The 12478-nt window shown below is 47.6% G+C and overlaps 1 protein-coding gene across 3 annotated transcripts in view; it reads right to left on the reverse strand.

Moving 5' to 3' along the window:
* The window catches only part of LOC140428135 (histone-lysine N-methyltransferase SETDB2-like), a 206083-nt gene that overhangs the window by 160149 nt on the left and 33456 nt on the right, over positions 1-12478 (reverse strand). For all 3 annotated transcript variants that reach the window (XM_072514236.1, XM_072514235.1, XM_072514237.1), the window contains 2 exons: positions 7731-7840; positions 7355-7488 (listed from right to left, as the gene is read on the reverse strand). In XM_072514236.1, coding sequence (XP_072370337.1) covers positions 7355-7488; positions 7731-7840 — 244 coding nt within the window. The remainder of the gene's footprint in view (positions 1-7354; positions 7489-7730; positions 7841-12478) is intronic.

Raw genomic sequence — 12478 nt, forward strand, 5'->3', positions numbered from 1 at the left:
CAATTTTATTTTCATATTTTTTTAAAGTTCAGACTGCTTGTCTTGTATAATTATTTTAAATACAACGAAGTTTGTGTTTTGTTGAAAAACTGCTGCGGCAGCACTCAGAAGCTCAATACCACCCAGGACTAAACAGCCCAATTGATCTGACACACCAATTTAAATATTTGCTCCTTCCACCATCAGCATACTGTGATTACTGTATGCACAATCTACAGAACGTACAATAATAACAAATCTAATACTGTTATGAGTCAATCATAAAGTTCATTATTCTAAAAGTCTATTGTGCAATCATGAGTGAAGTTATTATCAGATTAACAATGTTTTGTTACGGCTTCCGGTTGCGGCGATGCACTGCTAAGTCGCACGTTTCGGCAGCACCCGCTCTAACGGACTTTTGGGCTCTTTTTGGGAGCCCCAACGGAAATTTTTTCGGACCAACCCCAGTGTGGGGTGACGAAGTAAGGAGTCCCCCCTAGTGTGTATGGAAAAGATCGGTGGTAGTGGCCCGATTGCGAAGGATCTTCTGGAGCAGCGGCAGAGAGGAGAAGGAAGAAGCAAGATGGCGGCGGGTGGAGACCAGGCGACATGGGGGCCGGATCAGCAGGAATTCCTTAGACGGTGTGTGGAGGAATTAAAGAAGGAGGTGCTGGCGCCGATGTTGTTGGCAATCGAAGGGCTAAAAGAAACGCAAAAGGCCCAGGCGATAGAGCTCCGTGGGGTGAAGGAGAAGGCAGCTGAGAACGAGGACGAGATTCTGGGCCTCGCGGTAAGAATGAAGACGCACGAGGCGCTACACAAGAGGTGTATTGAAAGACTCAAAATCCTGGAGAACAGATCGAGGAGAAAGAACCTCCGGATTCTAGGTCTCCCCGAGGGAGTGGAGGGGGCTGACGTTGGGGCTTATGTGAACATGATGCTCCATTCGCTAATGGGAGCTGAGGCCCCGTCAGGCCCCCTAGAGGTGGGAGGGGCTCAGCGGGTCCTTGCGAGGAGACCCAAGGCTGGAGAACCACCAAGGGCGATAGTGGTGAGATTTCACCGCTTCACGGACAGAGAGGCTGTTTTGAGCTGGGCCAAGAAGGTACGGAGTAGCACGTGGGAGAATGCGGTGATACGTGTGTATCAGGACTGGAGCGCGGAGGTGGCGAGGAGAGCGAGTTTTAATCGGGCCAAGACGGCGCTTCACAAGAAGAAAATAAAGTTTGGGATGCTGCAGCCGGTGCGATTGTGGGTCACGTACCAAGATAGACACTATTATTTTGAAACGTCGGAAGAGGCATGGACCTTCATCCAAAAAGAAAAGTTGGACTAGAACTGAGGGACTGATGCTGTGGGGGAGATGACGAGGTTGATGTACAGAAATGTAAATTTGGGAATGGGAGGTTCACCGTATCGGGACGATAGATGGGGAGGGGAAAGGGAAGAGAAGAATTCCTTTTTTCTTTGACGGGGGACACTGAGAAATGTGGGCGCCGGTGGAAAAAGAGACATAGGTGGGGGGTGGGGAATGGGAACGGGGCTGTAGTGGGAGCTGCGTCATAGGGGGCGGAGCTGATCTAGGAAAGCGTGGGTTTTTTCCTGCGTTAGGGAGATGATGGCGGGAAGATAGGCGCAAGGAGGAGGAGAGTTCCACACACTGGGAGGTCAAGGAGGGTGCGGGGGAAGCCGGGGTCAGCTGGAGTCAGCTGACTTTCGGAAGCATTATGGGGGGAGAAACCATGCTAGATGGGGATCTAGCAGGGGGAGGGGGGAGATAATTGGGTTGCTGCTGCTGGGATCGAGAGGGAGCTGGCAAGGGAAGAGGTGGTCGGGGCGGGAGTGCGCCGCCTGGGGGACTGGTGGGTGCGCGGGACCTGGACTTGGGACTGGCCTAGAGTAGGTGATGGCTAGTCGGCGGGGGGGGGGGAGGCAGCGGGCAGCCCCCCAATCCGGCTGATCATGTGGAATGTGAGAGGCCTAAATGGGCCGATTAAGAGGGCCCGAGTGTTCGCGCACTTAAAAGGACTGAAGACAGACATGGTCATGCTTCAGGAGACGCATCTGAAGGTGGCGGATCAGGCTAGGTTACGGAAAGGATGAGTGGGACAGGTGTTCCACTCGGGGTTGAACGCGAAAAATAGAGGGGTGGCTATATTGGTGGGGAAACGGGTGTCGTTCGAGGCTAGGAATATAGTTGTGGACAACGGTGGCCGATATGTGATGGTGAGTGGTAGACTGCAGGGAATGGAGGTCGTGCTGGTAAATGTATATGCCCCGAACTGAGATGATGCGGGATTTATGAAGCGGATGTTGGGACGTATTCCGGACCAGGAGGTAGGAAGCCTGGTAATGGGGGGGGGATTTCAATACTGTGCTGGATCCAGAGTTAGATCGGTCTAGATCCAGGACCGGAAGAAGGCCGGCAGCGGCCAAGGTGCTCAGGGGGTTTATGGAGCAAATGGGGGGAGTGGATCCGTGGGGATTTGCTAGGCCGTTGGCCAAAGAGTTTTTCTTTTTCTCCCATGTTCATAAGGCTTACTCCCGGATAGATTTCTTTGTTTTGAATAGGGCACTGATTCCAAGGGCGGAAGGAACGGAGTACTCGGCCATAGCCGTTTCAGATCATGCCCCGCACTGGGTGGATCTGGAACTAGGAGAGGAGAGGGAACAGCACCCACTGTGGCGACTGGATGTGGGACTATTGGCGGTGAGGGAGTCTGTGGAAGGGTGCGGGGATATATTGAAAGGTACCTGGAGGCCAATGATGATGGTGAGGTCCAGGTGGGGGTAGTATGGGAAGCGCTGAAGGCGGTGGTTAGGGGAGAGTTGATCTCCATTAGGAGGGCTTACAAGGAGAAAAAAGAGGGCAAAGAAAGGGAGAGATTAGTGGGGGAGATATTGAGAGTGGATAAAAGATATGCGGAGGCCCCGGACGAAGGACTATACAAGGAGAGGCGAAGACTTCAGACGGAGTTTGACCTGCTGACCACAGGGAAGGCAGAGGCACAGTGGAGGAAGGCACAGGGGATGAGATACGAATATGGGGAAAAGGCAAGTCGGCTGTTGGCCCACCAGCTTCATAAGAGGATAGCGGCCAGGGAAATAGGGGGAGTTAGGGATGGAATGGGAACGACGGTGCGGAGTGCAGGGAAGGTAAATGAGGTGTTTAAGACCTTTTATGAGAGGCTATATAGGTCCCAACCCCCGGAGGGAAAAGAGGGGATGCAACAGTTTTTGGACCAACTAAGGTTCCCGAAGGTGGAGGAGCAGGAGGTGGCAGGTCTGGGGGCGCCAATCGGGGTAGACGAGGTGACTAAAGGGCTGGGGAACATGCAGGCAGGGAAGGCCCCGGGCCCAGACGGGTTCCCGGTGGAATTTTATAGGAAGTACGTGGACTTGTTGGCCCCGCTGTTGGCAAGAACCTTTAAGGAGGCCAGAGAAGGGGGGACTCTACCCCCGACAATGTCGGAGGCGATGATATCATTAATCCTGAAGCGGGACAAAGATCCGCTGCAATGCGGGTCATATAGGCCTATCTCGCTCCTGAATGTAGACGCCAAGTTGCTGGCAAAAGTGCTGGCGATGAGGATCGAGGATTGTGTCCCGGGGGGTGGTGCATTAAGACCAGACACGGTTTGTAAAGGGGAGACAACTGAATGCTAACGTGCGACGGCTGTTGGGGGTGATAATGATGCCCCCAGCGGAGGGGGAGTTAGAGATAGTGGCAGCGATGGATGCAGAGAAGGCATTTGATAGGGTAGAGTGGGAGTATTTATGGGAGGTGCTGAGGAGGTTTGGGTTCGGGGAGGGTTTTGTCAGTTGGGTTAAACTCCTCTATGGGACCCCAGTGGCAAGTGTAGTCACAAATCGGCAGAGATCAGAGTATTTTCGGTTACACAGGGGAACGAGGCAGGGGTGCCCTCTGTCCCCATTACTGTTCACGCTTGCAATTGAACCACTGGCCATAGCGTTGAGAGACTCTAGGAAATGGAGTGGGGTGGTTAGAGGGGGAGCGGAACACCGAGTGTCACTCTACGCAGATGACCTACTGCTGTATGTGGCGGATCCTGTGGAGGGGATGACAGAGGTTATGCAGATATTGAGGGAGTTTGGAGATTTTTCGGGATATAGGCTTAATATGGGGAAGAGTGAGCTTTTCGTAGTACACCCCGGGGATCAGGGAAGAGGGATAGACAAACTGCCGTTGAGGAGAGCGGAAAGGAGCTTCCGATATTTGGGGATTCAGGTAGCCAGGAGCTGGGGAACTTTACACAAACTCAATCTGACGCGGCTGGTGGAGGAGATGGAGGAGGATTTCAAGAGGTGGGATATGCTGCCGCTCTCATTGGCGGGCAGAATGCAGGCGGTTAAGATGATGGTCCACCCAAGGTTTCTTTTTGTGTTTCAATGTCACCCCATTTTGATCACTAAGGCCTTTTTTAAGAAAATAGATAGGAGTGTTATGAGTTTCGTGTGGGCAGGGAAGACCCCAAGGGTAAGGAGGGGGTTCCTGCAGCGCAGCAGGGACAGAGGGGGACTGGCGTTGCCGAATCTGGACGATTATGTCTGGGCCGCCAGTGTGGCGATGGTTTGCAAGTGGATGAGGGAGGGAGAGGGGGTGGCGTGGAAGAGGCTGGAGATGGCGTCCTGTAAAGGAACGAGCCTAAAGGTGCTGGTGACGGCTCCGCTACCGCTCTCCCCGAAAAGGTATACCACAAACCCAGTGGTGGTGGCAACCTTAAGGATCTGGGGGCAATGGAGGCGACATAGGGGTGTGACTGGTGCCTCGGTGTGGTCCCCGATCAGGAACAACCATAGGTTTGTCCCAGGAAGGATGGACGGGGGGTTCCAGAGCTGGCATCGGGCAGGAATTAGGAGATTGAGAGATTTGTTTATTGACGGGACGTTTGCGAGCTTGGGAGCGCTGGAGGAAAAGTATGAGTTGCCCCTGGGGAATATCTTTAGAGACATGCAAGTGAGGGCGTTTACGAGGCAACAGGTGAGGGAATTTCCGCTGCTCCCGACACGGGAGATCCAGGATAGAGTGATTTCGGGGGTATGGGTCGGGGAGGGCAAAGTGTCCGAAATATATCAGGAGATGAGAGAGGAGGGGGAGGCGCTGGTAGAGGAGCTGAAAGGAAAATGGGAAGAGCTTGGGGAGGAGATTGAGGAGGGTCTGTGGGCTGATGCCCTAAGTAGGGTAAATTTCTCTTCCTCGTGTGCCAGGCTTAGCCTGATACAATTCAAGGTTCTACACAGAGCACACATGACGGGAGCGAGGCTGAGCAGGTTCTTCGGGGTGGAGGACAGGTGCGGGAGGTGCTTGGGAAGCCCGGCGAACCACATACATATGTTTTGGTCGTGTCCGGCACTGGATGGGTACTGGAGGGGAATGGCACGAGTGATTTCAAAGGTGGTGAAGGTCCGGGTCAAGCCAGGTTGGGGGTCTGCTATATTTGGGGTAGCGGATGAGCCGGGAGTGCAGGAGGCGAAAGAGGCCGATATTCTGGCCTTTGCGTCCCTGGTAGCCTGGCGAAGGATCTTACTCATGTGGAAGGAAGCGAAACCCCCCAGCGTGGAGGCCTGGACAAACGATATGGCAGGGTTCATAAAACTGGAACGGATGAAGTTTGCGTTGAGAGGATCGGTTCAGGGGTTCTCCAGGCGGTGGCAACCGTTCCTTGACTATCTCGCGGAACGTTAAGGGAAAATAGATTGTCAGCAGCAGCAGCCCAGAGGGGGGGGGGGGGGGGTAACCTGTTTTGTTCTGGGTGGGGTGGAGGGGGGGGAGCACTATTTTTGTATTTCTTTGTTATATCACTATTTTATTTAAATTGTGTTATTTATTAGTTATTGTATTGTGTTATCTTTTTGTTGATTTGTAAGGTGGAAAAATTGTGTTTGAAAACTTTAATAAAATATATATATTTTTTAAAACAATGTTTTGTTACAATGGTAACCCCAAAGAAATTGCCAATGTAGTGTGTTATTTGATGGATGCTGGCTTGTGTATATATTTCAAGCTCTTTCTCTACAGTCCTGAAAACATTTCCTATTCAAGTACACATTCAATTCCTATTTGAAAGTTTCAGGAATCTCCTTCTACCATTCTTTCAGGGAGTGCACTCCAGACCACAACTACTCATTCAGAACAACAAAACTCCATCTCCCCCTTTGCTATTTTTGCCAATTATCATAAATCTATGTCCTACTGATTGTCCCATCAATGGAAACAGTTTCTAGCTATTTACTCTATCTACAACCCCACACTTTTGAATACTCCATAACTACTTACCATCCCTAGGCTCCGGCCAGGAAAGCACAGCTATGTTGCATGATCTTATCATTGCCACCTTCAGTTGCTGTTCATAGACCATCATCCGTTACAAATTACACAATTATAAAACAATGATAGAGAAGACTATCTGAGTAAGATCGTCCCAAACTTTCTGATTGAGTGATGTTCCTTCCCCATTGTGATCAGATGAGGAGAAATGTTAATTATAAAAAATACTTGTATATCTATGGCATTTTCCATGACCTCAGGACATCACAAAGCACATTATAGCGAATTAAGTATATTTGAAGTCTAGTCAATGTTGTAAAAAAGGGAAAGTGACAGCTAATTATTACACAGCAAACTCCCACAAATGGCAGTATAATTACAATCAGATAATCTGGTTTAGTGCCACTGGTTGAAGGATAAATATTAGCCAGTTATGGTGGGTAGAATTCCCTGATCTTCTTCAAAAAAGTATTATGGAATCTATTACTAGGCTCGAAGTACAACACTTCACCTTTCGCCTATTCACTTTGAAATCTTCTGGAGTCAACATGGAGTTCAATAATTTCTGATCATAACCTCCACCCCATTTTTCCCCTCTTTGTGCTTGTTTTCAGATTGAAGCTGTTGTTGACAACTTTGCTTCCCTATTTACACTTCTTCTAGACGTAACTTTTAATGTTTTACTTGTCAAATTACCTTCTCGTCTCACCTTGCACCATCATCTCTTTCGTAATTTAATCTTTTGAGCCTTTCCTCCCATCATAGACCTCCCATTTTGTTCCTATCTTTCTCTCTGCTTAAATATTTACATCTCTTAAGAACTCACAATTCTGATAAAGGGTCACCAATCTGAAACATCATCCCTGCTTCTCTCTCCATGGATGGTACAAGACCTGCTGAGCATTTGTCTTTATATTAGGGAAGCCAGAGTTTCTATTTCACAAAGTTTATCAAAATCCAAAAGTGATACATTCAACAGTGCAGTTCTCTCCTCAGTATGGGACTGGGGTTCCAGTTTAAATGATATGCTCAACACTCTGGAAAAGTTTAAATGTTACATTTACAGATCAGTAATTTTCACACCTGTCAACTCCTTTTTCAACGTTTTTAACAAACGGTATGCTGTCAGAAGCTGCACAATACAAGCGATAAGTCGTCACACAGTCTTTAGCTTCACAGTCTATAGCAGCTTCTGTCCGATTGCAAATAGAGCATTCCTGCGAAAAGGGATAATTTCCACTTGAAGAAAAGTGTCTATTTTTACTTTTAAAGGTGTTTGAACATTTCTGAGCAAAGTAACAACAGGAAGAAACTGGTCAGATATAAAAGTTTAAGTTAAAAATGTATTAAAGGATAACGGAGATAAAATATTACGTTACATGCAAATTAACTGAATATTAATATTTCAAAAATACATTTGCACACATAATATTATTATATCCCTGCACATATCCCTCACCTTAGAGTCTTTCCTTAGGCTGTTGGTACAAGGATTCTTTTGTGGTTCCAAGTCATTTTCTTTAACTTGTGCAGTTTCCTGAATGCCTTCAGTACTTCCAGCAGAGCTGTCTGAACCAAACATTCCATATGTTAAGGAAATGGCAAAAGTGCATCAGTTTTACAATATCATTTCTGTACTCTGCAGCTTATTCGTCTAATCTACCATTGAATCCCAACGGTTATTTTTAAGCAGGGTCATGAAGTTCAGAGAAGTATTGATCCTCATACCTGCCAAACTTGGCCCCAATGCACCCCTGCACTGTTATTTTGCGAATGCGATTAATAACCTTATCTGAGCATTTAATCCTGAGCATTTAGGGTGCTATTGATCATACGTCAAGGCTGAAGAAAGACATCCTGTCAAATTTCAAATATTTATCTCAATTTCCTCAACATCTTTAATGTTGATGAGCTTCCATCAAGTTTGAAACCCTTTGGTATTTCTAAATATCCAGTTTATGGAGTCATTGGGATGTGAGCGTGGGAATAGCTGTGTTTCCATGGGCTCTGGTGCTACTCATTCTTCAATCCTCACATTTATTGTGCTCACGCAGCCTAAACTTAACTAATCTGGGAGTGAGAACTCCATATTATGTCCCTGGAAGATTTCTAGCTAAACATTTGTGACAAAATGCTGAGAAATCCTAAGAAAATCGTGAACAAATAAGAGCAGTCAGAAAAACTGAGGTGGAGGCATCTCTTTCCATTATGGCGATCTACTCCTCGAATGGGCTCTTGATCCGGCACTCTTGAAGACATTACAGCTGATGACTGCTAATATTATTGCGATAATTGACAAGAAACTCGGCTCGTTAACACAGAATATCAGTGCTTATGCGATAGAACTGCAGAATACTGGCAAACTGCTCAATGAAGCGGAGGAGAGAATCCTTACTGTCAAAAATGCAACTTCCTCGGTTGAGGCCCATTTGCAATCATTGGAAAAGCAGCAATGTGTTATGTCAGAATTCTGAGGCTGGAGGAAAAATTTCCCAGTTAAATTCCTTGAGAGCTGGCCACCACGCTTTCTTACTTTGGTTACAAAATCTGGATAACTTTTAAAATAACTTTGGAGATCGCCAAAGAGTATTGGAGGCATCTGGCCGTAATGGGGTCTTGCCCTGTGATGGAGTGTTAGCCTCTTTCTTCCAAGATTTCTGGTCAGCAATGCAACAGAGGCGGAAGGGCTTCAATGAAGTTAGAAAATGGCTGGAGGCTATCGGAGTCCAATATGCCCTGCAACACAGACGGTGATATCTGACAATTCTGTAAAGATGTTTGACAATCTGGCTAAGGCCATGGCTTTTGTGGACTCCGTGGAAGACAATAATTTGGAGTAGCAATCTGCAGTTCACTAAATTCTGTACTCTATCCCTTGGCATTGTAAATACTTCCCAATTCTGTGTTGTTATCTGTCATGCTGATAGGTGTTGTGATCGATGTCTAGTAAGGAATCCACAGAACTGCTTGTGGCTTGTCCAAACCATGATCTTTATTAAAGCACACGTGGTACGGTGACGATCTGATACAGAGCAAGTTATCATGGAGTTTCTTTATAGTCCCCTGGAACTACCCCATGCACGACTGTCCTCTTATACGTCTTATAACCTTCTGACGAGCACCCGATCCGCCTTAACTTAAATTTGAGTGCCATGTCATATGGCCATTGTTTTTCGAGACCACATTGTGGATCTATACCGCCACGTGCTGATAAGATGTCGCACCACCAACTATAAACACATTATTGTCTACAGGCACATCACCACATCCCCCTTCCTCAGGAAATATTGTTTGTTTACAAAGATGATTACTATCATTAGTCCATACATTAGTAATAAGCATAAACATTATAACAGGTTTACTAGGGTGTCCATAAACATGGGTCAAAGGGTCACCTGGACTCGAAATGTTAGTACTTTTCTCTCGCTACAGATGCTGCCAGAACTGCTGAGATTTTCCAGCATTTTCTCTTTGGTTTCAGATTCTAGCATCCGCAGTAATTTGCTTTTGTCCATAAACATGATATGCCTGGCCGGTGTCTGATCCCTTTCGCACAGCTGATTGTGCCTCCCTCACGGGATCACCCCTGTGATCATTTGGGCTGTTGTCAGCCTTTTCGAAGATTGGTTTATGTGCCAGTCTCTTACTTCGTATCCTCTTTGTGCCTTTGGAAGGCATGCATCCATGATGGCCACACGTGCGTCGCCAACTTCCTTTTTTTTCCCATTTCTTGCCAAGACGCTGTTTGCTGCTTCGCTGTATGTTTTCTGTCTCTTCTGGCTCTGGTTTGTCAATCATGACATCACCTTCTCTTTTACTTTTGTCAGTGGGATGAGTCTTCCTCCTTCTTGTTTTAACAATTAGTTTGTAAATTCTTTTCTTTTTATGTTTGGGCTTGGCAGCCCCTGGTTCGGTGCTGGTCTGCACCCTGTGCTTGGAAGTATGCGGATGCTCAGGTGCCGAAAAGTCATCATAGGATTGTGTGACCGCGCCCACTTCTGCAGCCTCAATTGGATGTTGGAGTGCCTCACTTTCTGGTGCCTACATGGAGGTTTGATCTACGACAACAAGTGCTTCTCCTTCTTGGCTCGCTGGAGCAACACTCAATGGTTCCTCATCACTGGAAATAATGATGCAGATACTCTCTGGTGGTGACGGTCCAGGCGTTGGACCATCCTGGTCTTGCTCAAGAATATACGTATGACCCATTGAGCTGCATATCGGGATAGTCATCATCTTCTCCGCTGTTTCACTCTCGGAGTTGTCAATCTCTTCAACATCAGAGTTGGTATCATTGTACGGCAGAACGGTAGCATAGTGGTTAGCGCAGTTGCTTCACAGCTCCAGGGTTCCAGGTCCGATTCCCGGCTTGGGTCACTATCTGTGTGGAGTCTGCACGTTCTCCCTGTGTGTGCGTGTGTTTCCGCCGGGTGCTCCGGTTTCCTCCAACAGTCCAAAGATGTGCGGGTTAGGTGGATTGGCCATGATAAATTGCCTTTAGTGTGTCCAATAGGGTTAGTTGGGATTACTGGGTTATGGGGATAGGGTGGAGGCGTGGGCTTAAGTAGGGTGCTCTTTCCAAGGGCCGGTGCATTCTCGATGGGCCGAATGGCCTCCTTCTGCATTGTAAATTCTATGATCTATGATCTACTCATCAACAATATCTTCCCACTCATCCTCAGTATCCTCGAAGATCAGGGATCTGACTACTGGAATCATTTCAGGGCCTGAAACGATTCAGCAAGAATCTCCGGAGCAAGCTTCTTTAAGATTGGCACAATGTCATCTGTTTCTAGTTTGTTCAGTAGCTGGTCCTCCAAGGATTCAGCCACTGCGTTCTCAGTTTTTATTTTGGAGTGCGCCATCTCAGAGCTCCCGCCCTTTTCAGTGTCCATCGCGATCTGGGAGTCCCCTGTGATCACGTCGCCATTCTTTCCAAACCACCAGAGTAGCGCTTCTTGGGCCTCTTCGTTAAGTCCGTCCTTGCTCCTGAGAAAGAGATTTACAAGCAGTTCATACTGGTCTTCATCTGGCTTGCCTTCCACGCCATTACTTTCCGCCTCATCTTCGAAGTCATCATACAAATCTTTGTAGCTTCAAAGCAAAGTGGGAGGAAGAGTTGGGAGAGGGTATGGAGGAGGGTGTAGCCATCTGGGATGGCCACTTCCAAAACACAAAATGGACGCTCACAGAGAATGTAGGGAAATGTGGACAATACTAAACAACAAGCAGGCACAGTGCCTGAATGTATATTTGGGAAGCAGTTACCAGACGGAGTCAAAACTCTGGGGCGATTAACATATTGATTGCCCATCTCCGAGGAACAAAGGACTAACACTCAGGTAGTTTATACTGTCGCAAACATCCCGGCGCCAGTACCCCAACCGAAAGACACAAACAAAGCAAGGCCAACGGCCACCTAAGACACACCCAGCCATCAAGGCAACCACCCCTTTATTGGTTAAGATCGATAACAATGATCGAGAAGCTGCCCAATTAATTGGGACCAAGTTTAAGGCCCACCTAAAAGCACGCAAAGCCCCTCCAAGTATAAGAAGGAACCCCCGACAAAGATTCAGTCTCTTGGATTTGGCTCTCAAGCAGAGAGACCCATCCACCAGCATCACCAGAAGCAAGTAAGTTCAAGGTCAACGCTCGCTACCAGACGGACAACCTTAGCTGTTCTCCTGTATCTCTTCGAACCCAACAGCCTCAGATTCGAACAACGGCCATTGTTCCTCTGACCAAGTGGGCACCCGGAGTTAAGTATAGGCGTTAGCGTTAGAGATAGTTTAGTTTGTAGTACTGTTGTGCATGAGTAGATCTTACTGTGTGTGTAAATAAATAGTACTGACTTTGAACTAACTAACTGGTGTATTGGCTCTTTGATCGGTATTCGGGTTTGAACCTTGTGGAGGTATCGAGAGATACCTGGCGACTCTGAAAGTATACTCATAATTAGGATTAAGAAAGGCGACCATATTGACCGCCATATTTATGGCAAATAAACAGAGCAACAAGGGGTTCTGGTGTGAGGTGCTCCGGAGAGTGAACGTCTCCACCTCGTGCGCGAGGTTGGGGCTGATACAGCTGAAGGTGGTATATAGAGCACACCTCACAAGGGCGAGGATGAGCTGGCTCTTTGAGGGGGTAGAAGATCTGTGTGAACATTGGGAGGGCGGGAGGGGGATCACGTTCTTATGTTTT

The sequence above is a fragment of the Scyliorhinus torazame genome, chromosome 8 (genome assembly GCF_047496885.1).
Source record: "Scyliorhinus torazame isolate Kashiwa2021f chromosome 8, sScyTor2.1, whole genome shotgun sequence".
In the NCBI taxonomy this organism is placed as follows: Eukaryota; Metazoa; Chordata; class Chondrichthyes; order Carcharhiniformes; family Scyliorhinidae; genus Scyliorhinus; species Scyliorhinus torazame.